The sequence below is a fragment of the Stegastes partitus genome, unplaced genomic scaffold (genome assembly GCF_000690725.1).
Source record: "Stegastes partitus isolate 25-593 unplaced genomic scaffold, Stegastes_partitus-1.0.2 Scaffold2360, whole genome shotgun sequence".
NCBI classification, from domain to species: domain Eukaryota; kingdom Metazoa; phylum Chordata; class Actinopteri; family Pomacentridae; genus Stegastes; species Stegastes partitus.
The window spans coordinates 35,855-58,337 of NW_007580091.1; the positions used below are offsets into that span (position 1 = coordinate 35,855).

The 22,483-nt window shown below is 41.7% G+C and overlaps 1 protein-coding gene across 1 annotated transcript in view; it reads right to left on the minus strand.

Moving 5' to 3' along the window:
- Positions 1 to 22,437, minus strand: part of kiaa0319l (KIAA0319-like ortholog) — a 35,358-nt gene extending 12,921 nt beyond the window's left edge. The window contains exons 1-14 of the mRNA XM_008304945.1: positions 22,016 to 22,437; positions 20,589 to 20,702; positions 14,823 to 15,091; positions 13,420 to 13,506; positions 12,838 to 13,087; positions 10,596 to 10,694; positions 10,026 to 10,123; positions 9,821 to 9,908; positions 7,481 to 7,573; positions 7,275 to 7,407; positions 4,023 to 4,128; positions 3,803 to 3,925; positions 3,593 to 3,716; positions 1 to 126 (exon numbers count right to left, since the gene is read on the minus strand). The exon at positions 1 to 126 is cut by the window's left edge and continues 2 nt beyond it. Of these exons, the coding sequence (XP_008303167.1) occupies positions 1 to 126; positions 3,593 to 3,716; positions 3,803 to 3,925; positions 4,023 to 4,128; positions 7,275 to 7,407; positions 7,481 to 7,573; positions 9,821 to 9,908; positions 10,026 to 10,123; positions 10,596 to 10,694; positions 12,838 to 13,087; positions 13,420 to 13,506; positions 14,823 to 15,091; positions 20,589 to 20,682 (1,690 nt within the window). The 5' untranslated portion in view covers positions 20,683 to 20,702; positions 22,016 to 22,437. The remainder of the gene's footprint in view (positions 127 to 3,592; positions 3,717 to 3,802; positions 3,926 to 4,022; positions 4,129 to 7,274; positions 7,408 to 7,480; positions 7,574 to 9,820; positions 9,909 to 10,025; positions 10,124 to 10,595; positions 10,695 to 12,837; positions 13,088 to 13,419; positions 13,507 to 14,822; positions 15,092 to 20,588; positions 20,703 to 22,015) is intronic.
- Between the last annotated feature and the right edge of the window lie 46 nt (positions 22,438 to 22,483).

The following is a 22,483-nucleotide window of genomic DNA, read 5'->3' on the forward strand; positions in this document are numbered from 1 at the left end:
TCTTCCAGTGGTAGGTTGCTATCTTCTGGTCGTCTCTGCTCTTGCTGCCGTCCAGAGTGGTTCGGTCGATGGGCAGCGTCAGCTCCTTCTCTGGACCTGCGTCTGCCACTGGTGGTTTATTGTTTTCTGGAGAATGAAGACACAGAAGAACCACGATGAGGAGTTTAAATGTACAACCGCAGTGTGCAGCAACAGAAAACACACAGAGGCAGGAGGCTGGTTGAAGGCTGTCGAAAGTTGCTGGTTTTCCTCTGAGCTTAAACCCCCCGTTGGTGAAAATCACATTTTGTAGCCCGTTACATCTCCATGCGGTGTTTTTATCTGGTGGAAGACACATGATGGGCGACATGAGGAGGTAACACCACGGCTAAAACAAACTGAAACAGATTTGAATTCAGACTTCCAAGGTTTCAAACAGAACAAACAGTTCTGGAGGAGGCAGACTTTTATTTCAGCTGTTTTAATGCAAGAGGGGATTGTTTTTACTGAAGACACTTTTAAATACATACCTTTAATACACACAGAGGTGATTTTTTTTTGGGGGGGTTTAATCAACAACAGACCCAAGCCACTTCGGCACATCATCCCTACAACTATCATAAAATGAAATCCACAGCGCAGCATTAATGCGCCTCAAACTGTGAAATTTGACACCTTTTTATTTTTGGTCGACGAGGCTCGATTTCACCAGCTTTTGAGCCAAATCAGGTCAGTGTCTGTCAATCAGTGGTTGGACAGATGGACCGATGATTTAAAGGGATTTAATTAAAAAGTGAAACTGTGAATGTGTGTTAAACATTTGAGGTTAAAAAAAACAACCATGATATAAACATTTCACTCTGGTGCAACATGAATGCATTCAAACCTGTGAGTTATGAATGTTTTGAGCATTTTAAAGACTTTATTGTAATTTCTCTACGTATAAAGGAATCAGCCTCTTTACTATCAGTATTTCCTGCACGTGGAAGAATCTGTGGATTATTATTATTATTTTCCACATTAAGATAACCTTTTATTAATCCCACAGTGGGTATATCTGCAACGCTACAGCAGTAAAAGTATCAGAAATTAAGCATAAGAGTAAAAAATAAACCAAAGTATACACAAGTACTAGTTCTAATAAATGACATGATTGCATGTTATACATACTATTGTACTGATGGAGTATAGAGCATGGATCATATATAAATAGAAAGACTAAGAAAACAGCAGAGTGTGTGTAGAAAAACAGACCAGGTAAGAGAAATATCAATATATTTTCTTGTTTATTTTGGTTTTTCACTGTTGTTTCCTACATTTCTGCCCTTTTCCTGTTGCTGCTGTAACGCTGCAAATAATCCCTACTGCTGGATGTGGTGAAAAAGATCTTGAAAAAGTTTCTTCTGAGCTTTTCTGGAGTTTCATCTGCTACATGGATTAATAAGGATTATCGTAGCACTTCATATGAACTAAGTCCATACATTAAAACCCAGGTGTGCCATGAAATAAAGCGGTTATGCTCTGAGACACACAGAAATACAGACTCTGCCTCACATCGTTGTTTCTCTACATGGCTGCCACGGCCCGACCTTGGATGTGTGTTTATAGTTCAGGTCCTGCTCTGTGTGTTTGACTCTACAGTTTACAAAGGGCTTATCAGCTCGAGCGAACACGTACAACAAATACGGACTCCTGAGAGCAGTTTAAGCGTTGGCATTTGCTTCACGCGTTAAAGGTCAAGGTATTAATCAGGCTACTGTTGCTGCTTCATGTCTGTGTTCGTGTAAACCGCGGGGAAGAGAACGTGCGAACGAGAAGCGACTCGGCGTGTGTCGAGTGCAGAGGAAGAAGATATAAAATGTCATGATGAAGAGTTTAATTCACGTCTGCGTAAGTGGAGCTCGGGAGCAAACAGCTGAACAAACAGACTGAGCCGATGAGTGACAGCTGTGAGGAAATAAGAAGTGATATCTCTCGCTGGAGTCCTCAGCAGCTGGTTCACCAAATATCCTCTCAAGGCGTCGCTGCAATCAGCATTCAGTCGAGCTGAGGTGGTCTCAGCAGGAGCTCTGTGCTGCTTCAGCCTCAGGCCCTGTTTACACGTAGCAGTAACGGTGATATTTCAGTGCGTCTGGGCCTTTGATTTACACGTAATCGAAGCTACAAGTCATCGAAAACAATCATATTTAAAAACTCCGGCCACAGTGGAGATTTGGAAAAACTCCGTCTTTAGTTTGCATGTCGACAGGAGGAGACGGAGTTTGATGTCACAGTGTGAGACTAAAGCGTTGTCAGTGTCACATGTGTGCGACCATGTTTACAGTTTGGCTGCGTCTGTATACTTGGACTGACGTGTTTCCCAGTCAAGATTTTAAAGAATTTGACTTGTTTTGTACTCTAACACCACATGTAGGAGCAGCTCCACGTCTCTGTCGCTCCAAACAAAAGACCCCATTATCGTTGAAGTAACACAACGTTTTCGTTGTTGTGTTTTTTCCAGGATTCTGATTGGCTAGCATGGCTTTATGCTTCTCGTTACACTGCCCCCTATGGGTTTGGCAGCTCAAAGCAGCTTGTAGCGACGCATTTTTTTGAAAACGTAGATCCGTTTTTGTGAATACCTGGCTATGGTATCCTGCTGCACCTCATTATCATTCTGCTGTAGATCGAAAAACAATCTGGCTTCTTTAGAGCAATCACAGTCGTCGTGGGCGGAGCTAAACAAAGGGCGTGGCTTAGGTGTTCATTCAGAATAGTGACGGTGGAATTGTGTTGGTGGAGCAATGCACACAGGTCGACGAACACTGATTAAAATCCACCAACAAAAACTAAACTAGCAGCGCTGCACTACTGCACCATCCAAATCCTCGGCAAAATTTTACACTTTCAGTGAAGCTCAGAGGTTGTAATGAAGAAAACGGCATCCTGCTTCCCTCATCTCATTACTTGCACTTCCTCGTTTTTTCTCCTTCTGTCTTAGTCAGTCCAACCAGAGGTTCAATCAGAGGAGAGTTTTGAGCAGAGAGAAGTCAAAGTGAGACGTTCTCGTAGCGTCAGTTTAAAGTCACATCAATTAAACGTGTGTCACAGGTGCATCACCTTCCTTTGTTTAATTATAACCGACAGCTGTGTCTGATGAACAAGACACTGCTCGTGATAATTAATGTTGATATTTCTACTTAGAATTCAAGTCACAACACGGCAGAATGTGACATGAATGTACAGATGTCATACATTTTTAACACATGCAGTGTGAAACATAAAATAGCCGTGGCGCTGAAAATAGTACGACACAATAGTGACATATATTAATACTGAACACAGATTCATCGACATGGTTTGTATATCCAGCTGCGTGTCGCATCTTTTCAGTCCACAGAGGACAGTTCGACTTTATGAAGCCCCTCTAGCAGCCACTTCGATCCTCCATGTGTATTTTAGGAAATGAGATTCATGATGATGAACTAAGACCAATTTCCGTCTCACAGATTGGAGGATTAAGGAGCCGAGGAGGTTGAAACGAGTGGAAAGAGATGAGCCTACAGATTGTGGAGGGGACGGACAAAGCCACCTGTTACACCTGCATCCTACATCAGACCACCTGCTCTGTTACCTGGCTGCACGATGACGGTGACCTGAGCCGTGTCCTGCTGTCCGGCCGAGTCCGTCACAGTCAGCTGGAAAGTGTAGTCGCCCTCCTGCATGGCCGACAGCTGCAGGATCGGCGTCCGGACACCCTGACAAGAAAGAAAACACGCTGCTGTTGGCAAAGATGCTGTTTTCCGCTGAAACATGAGGTCAGTGACGTGACGCTGCTGCTGACCTGCATCTCCACCACTTTGTCTTTGCTCTCGGGGCTCAGCGACCACTCGTAGGACAGCGAGTCGTGGTCGTCGGTGCTCTGGTTGCCGTACAGAACGATGGAGTTACGAGGCAACTGGATGACCTGGAGGAAGTAGGTTTAAATAACTTACTTGTGAGAACAAAAACAGCAGTTTGGTGCATTAAAGAGCAGAGCCATGACAGCAGGGAGTAGTCCCGACCTGGTTGGGGCCGGTATTGGCCACCGGCCGGTAGTCCTTGGCTTTGTTGACGGAGAGGGTGGCCTGAGTCCAGTTTGTGGCTCCGTCTGAGTCAGTCACTGTCAAACTGGTAGAATGGGAGAATGATTAAAACTAATCCAGCTGCTAACTGATGTAGCTGCAGTCATTTCAACCCCCTGAACCCCAAAACATGTGACTTAGAGGTTCCTAACAGCTCTTAATGCCGCTTTTTGACACTTTTTTGAACAGAAACATCAATAAAAGGCATCTACAACTTAAAAACTGCACTGCTTAGAGCAACCACAACAAAAATGTGGTAATTTTTGAGGATGTGAGTCAGTATGAGTGTCACAAAAACATCCCATGATGCATCTCTCACTCAGTGTGGTTCAGAGTAAGATGCTTTTCCACAAACACACAGTTTAATGTCATCACATAATTTAGAAACTGATTCACCCAGAATCAGCTCTGGAAGTAATTATCATTATAAGACTCTTTTGTTTAGTTTAAGATTTTTTTACCCTGAGAATCCCAAAACCGGCCGGCAAGATTTAAAGGCATGTTTTTTTTTTTGTTGTTTTTGTTTTTAAGAATCACAAAAATTGGAGAAAGAAACTGTAAAAATAGAAAGAATTGTCACATTTCTAACTTTCTGACAGTCTTTGTACTGATCATATGTGACTTTTTATAGAAAAAATAACTAAATCTGAGCTTCAAATCACGACATTTCTCTAAAATCTCTTAATTCTACATGTCTCATTAAACAGTTTGCCAGAAACTAAACTATTAGCTCCAATCAAACTAAAAACTGTCAAACAGTCCAAGCTAATATATGTCAGTTGCATCATTTTGGGTTCGGCCTTCCTCTCACTAAGACTGAGGGTGAATCACAAGCAGCTGAAAGTCAAAATCCAGTCAGTTTCTCTGTTAGCGACCGAGACAACAGCCTTCATCACTAACAGCAACAGCGTGCCTCATATATGGACTTTTTGTCACTGAATGACTCGACAGAGCTGCTTTGTCTCCGCCTTGAGGAAGCAAACAAGTTTATGCAACAAATCCTCCTTCAACTAAATAAAGACGAGACTAAAATAAATCTATTTAGAGAAGGAAGGTGGCAGTCTGAGCTCACCTTCAGTCCTGGACTCTAAAAACTAACAGTCAAGTCAAGAATCTCATCGTAATCGTTGAACTAAATTTAATAAAGAAACTTCAGCAGTCGCATCAGAGCTGAAACTAAATCCTCGCTCCGGCACCTTTAAAACAGAAAAACTCCTTTATGCTTTTGCTACCTGTCAAGCGGATGACCGTAACACCCTCCTCAATAAGACTGTTAATTCATATTTAACTCAACTTGCTGCTGTTGGAACCAACGCCCAGAACAGAGAAGACATGAGTCTGATTCTTAGATGCTGCCTGGACTCCAGTTAAACGTAGAATTAAAATTGCGACTCCTGATTGTCTGTCAGTGTCCGAATGTCCAAATTAAATCAGAGGTCTGTTTGCAGAGCTCAGAAACGCTGTTCAGTCTTCTGCTCGCTCATATTTGACCTGAATGTGGCTGTTTTCAAAAGTAAGAGTTATTTTCCCACTGCTTTTAATTAGTCAGTTTTAGTATAAAGTCTGGTTGGTGCTTTAATCAAACTTGTCTGCACTTTAATTCGGTTAATTTTTATTATTTATTTTCTATCTTTTTATTTTATACTTATTAAGCCACCACCCACTGTAAGGTTTATGCTGAGCTGCCCTAAATTAACAGCACTGGTAATTATCAAAATCATTTCTTATATTTCTCTGATGGTTAATACAGCAGTATGTAGAAGCTCTTTAACCTAAATTATATTTTTAATGCTAAGATACAGTCATGACTTGATAACTTAACAACCCTAAACCTGCTATCCAACAGGTTTTTAGGAAAAACCAACAGAACCCATAAAAACAGCCTTAACATAGCGACAGCCTTGGATTGTGACTCCGACATGACATTTAATGTCACCAATCAGGATGACGGCGTATTATCTGACTGAACAATCCCACAGATTGGCTACGTTCACACTGCAGGACTTGATGCTCAATGAGGATTTCTTTGTGACTTCCTTCACGTTTCCAGTTCAATGCGACTTGTATGTGATCTGCTGTGTGAACTTCATACGAGCCAAAAGTGTCCCGCATGCGCAGAAGAGGACACGACGACGTCACACGCAGCGAGCGTGCTCAGTGTTTACGGAAGTAAACATGGATGGTAACGGTGGAGCGTATCTGCCACTCCCCCGCCGCCACCGATGGAGGAAACAGAAGTGTGAGCGCTAACTAAACTAGCATCAGCAGCCAAGTACTGCCTGTGTGTTCTGGACACTTCCACCCCGTCAGAGCGCTGCCCCGGGTGGAAGTGGCACCAGAGCACCGGTCAGTTAGGCTGAAGTCCAGCGATGCGTAGTGTTCTAACAATACACTAGTTATTATAACAACTATGAACAATAAACAATAGCATCAAGCCCTCCTCGTATCTGGACCTCCGTCTTGACAATCCGACAGCCTTGCTATCCGACATAGAAGAAGGTTTGACATTTAATGTCGAATCATCGAGTCACAATTATTATTTATTATTATTGGTACCCATGAATTTTCAAATGTATTGTTTAACAATAAAACTGACAAATCAGTAAAGCACGTTACTGTTTCTTGCTTAAGATGTTATATTATTTTTATCTACTTGCACTCCTGAACAGAAAAGTTAGTTTTAGCGCTTGATTAATTTCTGAGAGAAGCCCGACTCAGATTTCAAAATATTAAAATGTGGAGAGCTGAGTGTGAATTAAAGCGCTTCATGATGCTGGATGGTTGAAATATATAGATTATATTATTATATGTTTGACGAGTATTTATTTTCTAACTGTCAGTTAGGATTTCTGTACACCATCTCAACTTGTCTGGACTGTTTTTGATATATTTGTCAGATTTAAATGGGCTGTATTTTGTATTTTAACTGTAACATTTTATTTTTTTTACTTTGAAAAACCTCTTTGTGTGATAAGGTGCTGCAGAAATAAAGCTGCCTGACAATGAGGAGACTTTTACACTAGAGAGTTTGGAAAATATCAGACAATGAGGGTCTGAATGAGAGGTTTCTGTTCTGTAGGAGATCTGTTAGAAGTTTCTGTCACCAGCTCAGGAAAGACCAGTTAGCAGAACCGAATCACGAGTTAACACAAAGCCATCTATCTCTACGAGGTAAGTGAGGTCCATGTGTACTTAAAAGTGTAGTTTCCCGGCACCAGGCTGGTGAGGGTGAGGACGGGGGTGTCAGCAGAGACCTTCTCCTCCCTCAGAGGACCTTTGACTTCCTCCCAGTGCCACGACACCACCTTGTCATCGTCGGTGCTCTCTGAAAGGACAGCGTACTTTAGGAACATGTGGCTCCTCAGCTGGAGTTACAACGTGTGACGCCGGAGACTCACGGCTGCCGTCGATCACCGTCGAGCTGGTTGGCAACGAGATCTCTTGGAACTTCGGGGAAACTACGGCGACGGGAGGCTTGTTTACCCGCGGCTCTGTCAGGTGGAAAACAAGGAATTAACTCGCTGAGCTGTGCAGCAGAGGCACAAATATAAGCGTGTGTGGGAGGAAGACGAGATCTGAGCTCATGTAGTCAACTTAAGGTGCAACCCTGGAAGGACTCCAGGTGGTTTCATCTCATTTAAACTGACAGGAAGACAAATACAGGAAGACTGACTGAACCACATGATGATCCTGTTGAACTCAGCTGCACATTTACATTAAAGAAAACTACATACACGCACTGGAAACATGCTACATGCCAAAAGTCCAAAAAACATTTTTTAATTGTATGTTTGTTTTTAAACATACGCAGAAATGGAGCAACAAAAAACACTGTGCATGTAGCAGTAGCAACAACAACAACAAAAATGTGGTGGTTTTCAGGATGTAGGTCGGTACTAATGTGACAAAAATACCCCTTTATGTGTCTCTCGCTCAGGGCGGCTCAGAGGAAGCTGCTTTTCCACAAACACACTGTTACCATATTACATAATTTAGCAACTGATTCACACAGCATCAGCTCTGACGGTTATTTATCTTTATCAGACTCACTTGTGTAGTTTTAGTTTTCATCAACCTGCCAGCTGTATGAAAGACATGTTATCTTATCAGAACCACAAAATTGTAAAAACAGAAAGAATCATCGGGGTTAAAGTAGTCGCTGCGGAAGCTGATAGTGCAGCAGCTAAATATATGACTAAAGCATGTCATGTGGCAAACTGACATGATGACGACATATTCTGAACACAGGAAGAGCTCATGAGGAAAGAGGAAGACGTGTCAGTTACTGCATGTCCTTATCAACACCAACATTTAAGGTTATTTGTTCACTGCTAAAAATGCTAAATGTGGAATCACCAGTAGAGTTTCACAAATAAATATTTTCTACACTGTTGTAAATAAAACACTGCTTGATGGTCTGAACTCCAAGCAGCAGTTTCTGGGTGTGGTTTGATTTCCTGTGACATTTTTCCTCACTGCAGTTCATTTTTACTGCAATATAAAGTCCTGCACCTCTGTGGAAACAACCATAAAGAAGGAGAGAGAACTCAGAAACATCTTCTGTGCAGCAATTAAAAAAAGAAAACAAGAAAAAAAAAGAAAGTTGAATTTCTTTGACTATTTATTTAAAAAAAAAAAAAAAAATGTAATCAACATCAACTACATTTTGCCCATTTAACCCAAACCCCTCCACAAGTGTCACCAATAATGAAAAAGCTGGTAGATCTAAACAGTGCAGATATTTCACTACTTACACTTTTAATTTGTTTTCGTAAACAAATCTTCTCAATCAGTCTGCAGTTCAGCCAAAAAGTTCACAAATTTTGAAGTCAGTACAGCACAGTTGCACCAAGGAGAGCAAAATTTTCGTTTTATTAAATTTTTAAATGAGATGAGTCGGAAAAAAAAGTGATTTTAATTAAATATCATGATTTTAACCTTGGATTGGTTAATTTCCGCAACTGCACAGCGTGTCACTGTTCAAGCTCCATCTGCCAGATGGTTGAAAATCTACTGTTTTTTCCCCCCATTTTTACAGCTTCTGGTTCTGATAAATGGTGCAATTTTGGTGATTTTTAAAACTGCAACACGCATTTCAAACCTACTGCTGGGTTTTGGGGTTCAGACGGTTATTCAGAAGTGATTTGAAGTTATTTAAACGAGCTGGACGAGCTACGTTTGCCGAGAGAAACCCGCAGAGAGTGGAAAGACTGCTGTGTGTTTGCTTTAACAGAAACATGGCTCCATGACAGCATCCCAGACGGACACACAGCTGGAGGGGATGACATTATTCTAGGTGGACAGACAGGCAGCTAGCTCTGAACTTCTCCAGAACTGCTGCAGGAGCAGGACACTGAACATTGTCAGGGACTCCTCACACCCTCTCCATAGACTGTCTGAACTGCTGCCATCAGGCAAACGTTTCCAGAGCGTTAAAGGAAGAACCTCCAGACTGATCGACAGCTTCATGCCACCAGCTGTCAGAACGCTGAACTGCTGATCCGGATATGCAAACACTTCTTTATTTAAATTGCTTTTAGTTATCGGATCCTGAAGAAACGCTCTCTCATCTTGCCTGTACTGCTGTTGTACCTACAGCAACATGACAATAAACTGGATTTGATTTTATCCTCTAACTCGTCCCCGCTGTATAAAGTGTGCACACCCACAGTCACATCTACGAGCAGGTTTGATGAACAATGTGACTCAGGTTTTCCTTTCTGAATCTTCCTGCTCACCTGGTTTGACCGTGACGTTGACGTAACCTTCTCCGTGAGCTCCCTCCCCGTCCACCGTCACCTCGAACTCGTACAGGCCCAGAGTCAGCTGGGAAAAACAGAATGACGGATTTAGAGCACAGAAAGAAGAAGTGATCCTTCGCAGACGACCTGAAACCTTTTCATGCTTTTATTCTGAGCAGAACTTGAAAGTGGTGACGTGCACCTTGCTGAGCTTCAGCGTCTTGCTGTGCTTGCCCTCCATCTCGCCGCTGTAATCTTTGGGATGAGTTATCAGACGCCAGTCAAATGCATAGTTGGTCCCTGCGGAGGAGCGTAAAGCAACATAAAATAAAAAAAGTACATTAAAGCTGCTCATGCATTTAATTAGAATCTATCAGATAACGGTTTCCAGATGAGGAATTTTACTATCACTGGAGCATGTCAAGGAGAGATCAAGGGATTAACTAAATTATGACGTGCGTGCCTCTTTGAAACTGTATAATCTTTTTACAGCACAGATTCAAAACTCTCTGGCAAACGTTCTGCCTGATGTACAGTATGATGGTGACTCGACTGTCAAACAGGCTGCATTTCATCCATTAGTCACCGGCAGAAATGTCAAAACATGCAGAATGGCAGCCTGTCTGCACTTAAGCAGCATAAAAAAGCAAATACATTTTCCTCATGAGTAGATTTTGATAACTCACTGCCGCTGGGAAAGCAATAAAAGTCAGCCTGCGTGTAATAAATCAGTTTCCAGGTAATGAACGGTGTCGTTTCATCCGTGTTTTACCTGACGGAGGCGGCGGGACCACAAAGGCGTTGAGTTCGACCTCGTTGCGGGGCAGCGTTACCTCCACGCTGACTCCTGCCGACACCACCAGCTCCCTCACTGAAGAGAAGAACCACACAGGATCAGATATCACACTAAGACGACAGTGTGGTGATGAAAAGTCAAACAAAAGAGCTGGTAAGACATTCAGAAGACGAATGAATAACAAAGCTTGGGGGCATTTTAAACTACTGAATAAATTATTTTCAAAAATAAATACCCCATTTGTCTCCCTTGTATTTGATTATAACCTCCTGCATGAATAAATAAAAAAGAATAAATGAAAATGTGATGTTCAAGCATAGCGGATATTATATTCCTATTACTATTCTCGCTAATCAAATTTACACAGATGTGCAAGAATACATTATTCCACCTTGTTAGAGCGACAGATGACGCATAAATGAGTGGATCAAATGACTGTGTGAATCAACGCTGCAGCTTCTTTCAGCTCCACAAAACATTTTAATGCTTTTGGCGTCATCATTAGGATTTTCTGGCCTAAATTCACTGTTTGCTGTCGATGCTTTCATTAGAATTTGATACAGATGCAGCTGTTTTTAGAAAAGAAAAAAAGAAAAAAGCTCTAAAAACCTGCTGCTCAGCACCAAACTGCACACAGACGGACTAGCTGGTGAACATCGCGGAGTATTGAACATCTAAAGATCCTCAAAAAAAAAGCTAATGGAGACCAAACAACTTGGACTTAAATTTGCCAAATAGAAATAAGACTCAAAATAAATGCTTGAAAAATATGTGGAAAAAAAATTATTACTTATTTTGAGAGTAACATTAAGAAAATGTCAGAAAAATCTGAAATTTCAAAAATAAATTCTTCAAAATATCTTCCAGAATATTTTCAAAATGTAAAAATGAAGATCTGAAAACAAAAATTGTAAAACGTCCTTAAAACGCGAATAAAATAGCTCGCACACATTCATAAAACATCTGAAAATTGTTAAAAATATAGTGAACATTTCTATAGAACTTCTAAAAAAACACTAAACTTAAATACAAAATATAAAAATAGATTATAAAATTGACAATATGAATGAAACATCAAAAAAAGGAAAAGTCTAAAAAAAAAATTCTAAAAAGTCAATAAAACATGAATAAAAGCTTAAAATATAAATATGATGATTTGAAAATACGTCAAAATATCAGAGAATTCAGTAAAAAGCAATTAAATATTAGTAAAACATTTTAGGAAAATGTCCAGCAAACTGATTTCATGAAATGTCCATAAAATATTGAGAAAATGTCTGTGACCTCTTTAGAAAACATCTGAAAATATGTGTAAAAAAACCTACAAATAATTCAGTAAAACATTGAAAATAGTAGTAAAATAATAATGTCTCTCACGTATTTATAAAATGTTTTAAAAAACCAAAAACAATAAATATTAAAACATTTTAAAATGATTGATGATTTTTACCAACTACAAGTTCCAGACAGTGATCAGCTGGATAAAAACTCTTTTTTGACAGCAATCGTTTGATGAAACAATCAACCTTTTCATCAACTAATGGACTAATTGAAGAAAACAGACGTGTAAAATGGTTTAACTTTGAATCAGACTGAATTGTGCAGGCTTTGATTTCCCTTTGAGGAATCACAGACGTTTATGATACTACCACTGACCATCGCACCACTTCTGAGTCCTCATTTAAAACGGCTCGGCTCTTTCTTCTGGTGAATCTGCTTTCCGTTAAAGAAACTGAAACGATTCCGGCTGCGATGAGTCACGCCGCTGAGTCTGTTGCCATTTGTCAGTTAATAAACAGATATTGTTCTTCGGGGAAGGCGCACCGATCAGTCGAGTTATTCCTGTTTGCAGAAGACCAGCGTGTCTCAGCACATTCCTATTGCTTACACTAATTTGGTTTCACAGCACATGTTGCTTTCCTCTGGGAAAAATAGCATCTGAGCAGTCTGCCATAAAATGTGCTGCCAAAGTACACCTGCGTGATTTGGACAACGGCAGCGCTGGAGCAGAAACACAGCGGGAACAGTGAAGGACAGAAAAATGATGAGTTTTGACTAAATTCAGTGGAGAAAAGCCCTGAAAGTCTTTGCTCCAACGCGGCACCAGTACGGCGCTGTTACATTATGCATTAGCTCATAATTAATACATGGAGACATATTAGTGGTCGAGCTGGAAATAGGTGCTGGCTGTCAGGGCAGCAGATGATCCGTCACTCACCGCTCTGAGTCGGAGCTGTGGTTACGGTGTTGGCGGCCGCCGTCGGTGAGCCGCCGCCGCCGTCGGTGCTGTTGGAAGACGCTGCAGCATCGATGGTGTCGTCCACCGTCGAGTTCTGCGGCAATGAAGCAGGAACGGCGTCGGAGCTCCCATTGGCTGTCTGGCTGTGGTTCTTTTGGGATATTTGGACAAGTGTGATGGTGCTGGATGCTGATGGAGTCGGGTGAGATGTTCCCAGTTTGGAGCTTTCCTGTGGGCGCCATTAAAAATGTGCAGGGTTATTATAAAATATCAGAAACTCAAACAAAGAGCAGATCTGGAGAGTTTGGAAAACCTCAAAGGAGCCAGATAATACTGTGGAAATGGATTTTCACATCCTCCAAGTCAACCCCCGCCCTATCTCATCCATTAATCAGTGTGAGCGCAACAAAGAAGGAGGAAATTATTCAAGACAGAACAACAGAAAGTGAAAGACAACTCTGCTGTATTTGGGTTGCAGTGCTGTAGCCTGTGAGCAGAACAAATCGACGCCATGATCAACAGAAACTTTCAAAAGCAACCAGTAATTTCCCACCAACTCACCGTGCTGGTAATCTGTCCTGTGTGTGTTTTTTGGCTTCCACTGTGTGTTGTGTGACGAGGTTTTCTACGCCGCACTCTGACGGGACCCTGACAGGTAGAAACAAAGATTTGTAGATTCGATTAGAAGCATTCGCTGCATTCGGGATCATTTCTGTACAACATAAAAATGTGACTTCATCCTCTGAAGCCCAAAGCCCGGCAGAAGGTCTGAAAGGCATCAGTCGTAAAAGACTGACAAAATCAGACAATTTATCAGAGCTGGAAACTGCTCGTCTGTGAAGCTCAACAAATCAAAGCTTAAAATCCTTATATTTCATCAAAATCACTTTACTATGCAAGTCTGAACAAAATGAACATTTTGCCCTCATCAAATTCTGTAAAAGACAAAAAAATCTGAACGTCTTGTCCCAAAGTTTAAGCCGTCAGTCACTCGGCAGCAGTCGTGTGTTAATGCAGCGACTTTTCAGTTGAACTGCAGGCAGTGTTCACACAGTGCAGAGAGGGAATGAAGGCCAATTAACAATATAATGAGTAAAATATCTCTGCCATGTAGAATCACCATCTCCCCCAGTATTGGTCACATCTATGTTCACTTAGAAAAATGTTGCACATGTTGATTCCAAAATTACAAATTTCCAATGCTCCAGTGCATCTGCGAGAACAGGAAAAGTTCAGCCTGCAGGAGCACCCCCGCCATGTTGGATCCAGCTGTAACCCAGCTGTTTCCAGTCTTTACTCTAAGCTAAACTAGCTGTTTCTCCTGTTAGTTCATTTTCTTTTTTCATGTTTTCTGTCATTCTGTGTCATTCTGCACAGGAGACATTTCTGAGTTCTCTCTCCTTCTTCGTGGTTCTTCTGTTTCATAGAGCTGCAGGACTCTATATTGCAGTGAAAAAGGAGCCACTGAGGGCTCAGCTGGTAGAGCAGCTGATTGTAAGGTTGGTGGTTCGATCCCCGGCCCCTCCACAGTCCTTGGTGCTTGGGCAAGACACTGAACTCGAACCCAATGCCAAGGCCAGCACCTTGCATAGCAGCTCTGTCGCTGTTGGTGTATGAATGTGTGTGAATGGGTGAATGAGGAACACATTGTAAAGCGCTTTGTGTGCCGTTAAGGTAGAAAAGCGCTTTATAAGTGTAGACCGTTTACAGTGAGGAAAAATGAGACAGGAGCAAAAAAGGCCCAGAAACTGCTGCTTGGAGTTCAGAGGGTCTGACTATGACTTCTAAACATAAGAATTATCCACAGAAAAAAAGTCAACAGAGACAGAGATTGGGCCCAAGCTTAATTTTCATCTTTTGGCAAAACCAAAATCGACGACTGCACTAACCAAAGAAAGTATGTTGTGGGTACTTTACATAAAGCCCAGATGCAGATTTGTTGGACAGTGTTTTCTTCACCGTACCTTGGCAAGGAGCTGCAGGAGGCCCAGCGACTCCTCGTGGGGCTGGGGCAGCGAGGAGATGGCGCAGCCCCTCCTCCGAGAGCAGCTCAGCAGAACGCAGCGCCCCCCGAGGCTCCACACGGCGTTACACTTGGGCTCCATGCAGCACGACTCCCAGCAGGTGGCGCCGGCCCGCCCGTCCGCCAGAGGGTACCAGCCCAGGCTGATGACACTGCTCCAGTGGATCCCCAGAACCCCACCAGTGACCCGGCAGAGATCCGCTGACACACCTGGACCGAAGGAAAGCAGTGAGTCCATTACGAATCCATTTCCAACGAGGTTATAGTTCACAGAAGAGGAGGGAAGACGGTCCACAAAGAATAAAGAAAATGAGAACACAGTAGAAGGTCATGAATCGGTTTCTATATTTCTAGAAAGAGTTTAGTGAAGCATCTAGTCGGGCCCTAACAGGACACGTACCAATAATCTTTGATATGAGCCTTTGGGTTTTGCACACATGTACTGAGTGGATGCAGCTGCCGTATGTGCAGAACATGACTCTCTGGGTTTCCCCCTGACCTACTTCAACAAAGAACCACATGTTATTAGTTCAGTGCAGCCTCGTGGTTCTGGTGGACTCAGACCAGCCAGAACTTCAAGATCCTCCACCGTCATTAAATTCTGCTCTTGGGTTTCTCAGTTAACTACAGATGAACGAAGGCAGACGGATTGGACCAAAGCTGTGCTGGTGTCGTGACAAGAAGGGATCTTCTGCCAAAAACTGCTGCTTGTTGCTGCTTGTTAGTTGTTTTTTTTTTTTTATCACCTGGTTTATATACGTGCAGCTGCTTTAATCTGGGTCAAACAGTCATCATGTGCAAAAAACACCAAACTAGCAAAGGTTGAGAAACTTTCTGTAACTGAATAACTGCAACCAAAAAACACAGAACGCCTGATGTTTGGACTGTATGTGAATAATCCTTGTTAATATTTAGAAATCGGACTGTTGTTTACATGATTTATGGGAAGGTTTGTACATAAAAGAAATGATCTCTATTGTAATTATCCTGCAGGATATAATCGACCCCTTATGAATCAAATCTAGAGCATTGATAACATTCCAGCCACAATGTAGGGGCTGCAATCACATTTTTAAAAGTGGAAAACCATATTATAGGAGTTGAATTTGTTCTTTAAAGCTATTTTAACCAGTAAACAGAACTGGATAGGTTATCCTGTAGGACACAGGGCCGGTAGAATAATGCAGAGACATGAGGATCATTTCCTTATTGGAAAAAGGCAGCTGTAGATGTATACAAGATGAATATAAACTGGGAGATATGTCAGTAATAAAGAAATAATCTCCTCTTTATAGCTCTGACACAAAGTTATGATAAAAGTCTGACCCAGATAAGAGCAGCTGGTTTTGGCTCAACATCGGGTTTGTGTAGCTGGTTGTACGTCGAACTCTTCTTGGACGTAAACATCAGAGGTGCAGGAATAAAAGCTGCTGCAGTCCAAACTCGTGACTTTTAATCAGCCTGTTACGAGCACCTCAGACCGGGCCACAGCGATAACAAACTCCACAGGTGTATTTATAGCAGCAGATATGTGACCAAACTCTGTCATCAGGTTTTAAACTCATTCTGAAAGTCGTGGAGCTCCGTTACCAAGTTCCCCGTTGACTGAACGTCAGCCAGAAAACCACAGCAGCTCTTTATAACAAACACAAACCGATCCACCGTCAGCTGTCCACAGTTTGCTGTCTAAATGCTGCACCTTACAGGATATTTGATTTACTTACTGTGTAGTGTTTACTTCTCTACTAATAGGTTGCAGCAGTATTGAGACTTTTTCAAAAGACACAGCCGCAGTCAGTTCAGTCAACCAGTGATGAACAAATATATGTCAGAAGAGGCAGTTTAATGTTGTGTATTTCCTGTTCTTGCATGATTTCTGTGTGTCACTGGCCCCCCGAGCATCTAGTTTGATCACAACGGTTTATCAAAGGCGACATTTCGGGTCCGTCACAGTGCTTCTCAGTCTTTTCAGGATTTCACTTGTTTATATCAATCAGGGCATTGTTGGGTCCTCTCGGCATTGTCGGAGCCAAAAGGGGCCGAAATGAAACCCACAGCGAATCCCGGTGCCAACCGGAGAGACGTTTCACAGATTAAACTCTGACTGAACGTTTCTCAGAAAAGCCGACGGGCAGCCGCGGTCGGAGCAGCCGGCCAAGTCAGCAGCCGACAGAGGAAGTCAGGCTTTTCCCTGACAAAACAAGACGCTGATTAAAACCCAAAGCACAGTGAGCAGAACACACAGAACTCCACCCTCCGAGCCGTATCGCACTCGTATCAGCACCGCAGTGAGCCGGTACAGTTGGTGTGTGTTCATCCACAGAAACACTAATCTGGGTCCTAAAACTACTTTAATTCAACCTTTCGTGGAGCCAAATGAGTTCAGGTCAATCCAGTTTATTGTGCAGCCGCTTACAATAAAAAAAGCACAGACGGTGAAAGGACACAGACTGCAAAGAGGGAAACGGGAGGTAAAATTTCACCGGCACTTTAACGAACGCAGACGATGTGAGAATAAACTGGAAGACAAAGCAGATCAGCTGAGTCGCTGAATCAAGAAAACTGCAGCTGCACCGGATTTATTTTAGTCTCGAAAGGTTTATTCAAGGCAGCGGATCAAACCCACGGCTCACCGTTACATCCCAACGAAGCTCGTGATCACCTGTTAAATTCTAAGCAGCTCACTTTGAACCGCTGCATTATTAAAGACTTTACTAATAAATGAAGGACTCGTTACTATATTCGGCTCAGTGATCTCTGGGTACAAGTCTTTACTAGACAACTAGCATTTATTCTCTTCAAAGCTATAATTCATCAGATTTTAGTTGTGGTTGATCTTGAGTCGTCTCTGCTGAATGATTTGGAGAAAAAAAAAATCTAATTGCCGATATAATTCTTTAAAGCTTCAGTTAAATATTCATGCTGTGATAAATGTAAAATATGTGGTGGACCATTATCACACATGAGACACCATCAATGCAGTAGCTGTACGTACCTTTTATTGGTATTGCTATATAGATATTAGACGTATTACTACTGTGTATGTCTTGTTTATTTTTTATTGATATTCCTACATTTTATTCCTCTCACATTTGCTGCAGTGAAATTGCAAATTTTCCCGCTGTGGGATTAATAAAAGATTATCTTATTTACAAATCAATTCAAATATGCATTTATTACATTTTAAACGGCAAAAACGGCCCAACAGCTTGACTGTGTTAAGTTAATTAAATACAGCTGTGATTTTAAAAACTAATAATTTGAATAAGGGAATAAAAAGCTCTGACACAGGAACAGGTTCTGGAGCAGCTTCTGCAACCAAGTTAAATACAGTAATAAGAATTAAAATAAATAAACCCTGGCTCAGATGTGTTGCATGATGTACATCCTACATTGCAGTCTTTGTGATTTGCTAACTGCTACGTTCCAAATGAAGGTTTCTATTTTAAACGGATTAGTTGTCCAGCTGTGGTTTCTGCTTCTGCTTCGTTAGAAATACAAAACAGGAGCATGTGTTCAACAAACCCACCCTGTTTTAAGAAACTGACTCAATTATTGTCCTTTTCCAAACAGACGGAACAGAAGTCACCTTTCTGACTGTAACCGGTTCTCCTTGTTCTCACACTTTCTGCAACACTGAAAACTGATCTGGCTTTCAAAAATGCCTAAAATGCCCACATCGCAGCCCTGATGAACGGCGTCAGCCAGCCGCTAACACAATGCACCTGTGTTTAGCTACAAGGAAGTCTTCCGTTTGCCTCAACAGTCTCTTCCTTTGGCTCCGATACAGCTGTCGGATGGATTAAGCTGATGTCAGTGATGCTGAATGTTTAATTACATGCTGCATCTTTTCTGATGAATCCCCTGTGAGCAGGTAGACAATCTGAATCCCACGCAGGAGCAGCAATGAAAACATCATTTAGAGAGGAGATTACAGAATGTAAAAGCACCGAAGGACTCTCGCTGAAATACCTGCAACTACAGGGTTTAAGTTCAAAATAATGTAAAGAATTCAAACTGTAATTAGAGCCTGAACAAGACTGTTCAGACTATGTACATTCTGTATTTATCTCACACTGTTCATACCGACATTTACCCCTTTTATACCTTTACATGTACATTTATATAACTTTATACTGTTATTTAGAGATTATTCTATTTAGATATTCTGTGAGTTGATGCCACTCTGTTCATACCGTAACATACTGTATATACTCATAGTATACATAAGAAGAAGAAGACAAAGAAGAAGAAGAAAAAGAAGACAAAGATGATGATGAAGAAGAAGAAGAAGAAGACGACAAAGAAGAAGAAGACAAAGAAGACAAAGAAGAAGAAGAAGAAGAAGACAAAGATGATGAAGAAGAAGAAGAAGATGACAAAGAAGAAGAAGAAGACAAAGATGAAGATGAAGACGAAGCAGAAGAAGACGAAGAAGACAAAGAAGAAGATGAAGACGACAAAGAAGACGAAGACGACAAAGAAGAAGAAGAAGGATGATGAAGGATACTCGGTAAGACTATAGAACAACAGAAGACCAGTCAGTCCAAACAGAAGGGAAAAAGACCAGAATATCAGCAAGAGTGGAGAATTACAGTTAAACGATTGACCAAATAAATCCATACTACAACAACAACAACAACAGATAAAATAACTAAAGCGCTAAAAATGCCATATCCAATTAAAGAAAAAATACAACTGGAATAAAAATGACGACTAAACTGTATTTTGTTGTCTCAGTGATAATAAGTTGGATCTAATCAAATACAGATTTTTAGGGAGTAAAAAATTCCAATATCAATTTATGATGATGGGGTCATCGTTTATTAATTTCCCTACGTTGTATTTCACAAACCAGTTAGCATCTCACTGTGAGGACACGACTCCGCACCACTGCCTGCTCAGCTGTACTCTGCTGCATGTGCTGCAGACGCTGATGGAGTCAGAGCTGCTCAACAAACTATGCGATGACACCGTTTCTAGATGAAGCATCTGTTTGTACATCATGTTGTGTCCAATAAAGTTTTCATATCAGCGTATATATATTTTTATTCCTACTTTCGTTCCTGCTGTTCTGTAAACATGCATCAGGGCATCTTAAATATTCATCAGCCAACACGCAGCTGCTCGGTCACCACAGATCGTGACCTGCTGATGGACACGATGGTGGCAGCGAAAGAAAAACAACAGAAACGCTGTTCATCAGACCGTCTCAGACAGCGCTACACCCGAAACTGCTGCTGCCATGGCAACGCGAGAGCCAGGAGCGACTTTATGGTCCGTCAGCGTAACTCTAGTCTGGAAAAACACCGGTCTCACAACGCAGGAAAAAGCACACAAAAGCAGTATAAGTTTGTTTGAGAAAGGAGCCTCCATTAGGCCTCTGTTTGGTCACCCCAGCCCACGTCCACTGTTCTTCGTACCCCCACCACTCAACACAGTGTGTCCTCACAGAGCCCCTATTGTCCTCTTTCATACTGTAACCCACTGAGCAGACTGGCATCAGAAAGAACACACAGCAGGGAGCCAACGGGCGTCTCTGTCAGAGCGGCAGCAAACACCCACCACCAAACTGAAACCGTCCGAGTGTCACAGCACGACTCTGAGCAGGATGCAGACCCTCCCTGAGTAATCAAAGGTGTGTGGATCTGCTGAGGAGACGAGCCCCGTCAGATGTGTTTCTTTACCCGTCTGCGGTTTGTTTTACCTGTGGGAGGAGCCAAGAGCCAGAGGTAGGTCAGCGGCAGGAGGAGGAGGTGAGGTAAGCTCCAGGTGAGCAGCTTGTGGTGTGCATAGGACATTTTCCACAAGGACCAAGGACCTGGAGGGCAGAGAACCATCACATCACTGCAGCTCAAACCACAGTCAGTGCAAACTCACAAACTAAAACTGGATTTTCAGGAAACGTGTAAGAGCTGCAAAACCAGCCAGCAGGTGTAAAAGACGTGATCATTACAATAATCACAGAATTTACACCATTTATTAGTCAGAAAATGTAAAAAAATGTAAATTTTCTGACGGTCATTAAACTAACCCCGTGTGTTGTGCAGATTCTTCGGGAAAAAATCACCAAATGTGACCTTGAAACTGTGATAGCTCATCGAAATCAATTTATTCTGCATGTTTCATTTAAAAATCTGCCAGAAATAAACCGTATTGAGTTAAAAAGCAATATATCCTGAATTCCTCGGTGCACTTAAATCAAAATCACTTCATTCTACATTTGTTATTCACCAAATTTAGCCAAAAACAAATGCCTGTTCGACTTTAGATTCTGTAAAAAACAAAAAAATTCTGGCCTCGTCAGCAAAACCATGAATCCGTCAGTGACTCGGCTGCAACCTACAGTCACGTGACGGAAATTTAGGAACTCTTCAGGTGAACTGTGGGCAGTGGTCACGAAGAGGAGACAACTATTGGAACAAATTAAAAATGTAAATAGAGAAACATGTACATATGTGGAGCCTCCATTTGTTTGGTCAGTTTTTGGAGTTTCACCTTGAGGGATTTGGAAAAAAAGGTGTACATGTTGATATATAAGGGGTTTTTTCAATTTGGAAAAATAAATAATGACAGAAATTCAATTATCATCTTCTCTCTCTTATTTCTTTTTTTTTTTTTAACTTTAGGATATTTTTTTACTTTGGTTGCTCTGATTCCATAGAGATGCAGGACTTTAAGTTGCAGTGACAAATGAATCACAGTGAGGAACAATGTGACGACAGAAGCAGAAAACATGGCCAAAAACTGCTCCGGCTTCAGATGGTTAGTAAATGATATAGTGCAAAATAATCTGTACAGTCAGTATTTTATCCATTGGAAACATCATAAAGGTTTATTGAAGAGTTCCTATCAGACATAGGATCATATTTTGAATTTTAAATGTGCACTGTGGAGTTTTTAGTCACTCAAAGTAAACTTAAGAAGATGTTAAACTGGATTTAAATGAGTTCTTCTACAGGCATCCCAAAAAAAGTACATCATCAAAGTTTAAAATCACTTAACGAGAGCCAATCACAGCAGCAGCACATTCACTATTAATGACCATCTGACCTAAACTCCACTTTAACAACAACACTTTTCTATCTACCCTGAATCTGCTGTGGATTTACTGAAGAACCAGCCCATGTTTACCTTTCTCCCGGCCAGGTGGTGGAAGAAAGATGCAGGAAGAGAGGAGGAGGAGGAGGAGGAGGAGGAGGAGGAGTTAGGTTGGCATGGAGGTGCTGTGAGGCGACGGGTGGAGACGGGTCAACACCAGCACGCTGAGAAACAGATCCAACATGGCCGCCGCAGGGCTCAGCTGCTCCGACGTCACGCTGCGGAGAGAGACGACTGTTAATCGTCTACCGTTATTCATATCAGGAGGATGTGGCTGTACACGACTGGGATATCATTTGTCTGATGTGATGCAAAAAAGTGGTGCAGAGTTATCAGATAAATATTCATATTTTCACTGTATAAATAATGTGAATTATTCAGGCTTCTCTCCTCTTCTTCCTTGATTACTGCCAGAAAACAGCACTGCAGCTCCAACATTTGCCATTTTACAATGAATGTTTTTCTTTGGGACATTTCAATGATACTTTCTGACATTTTATT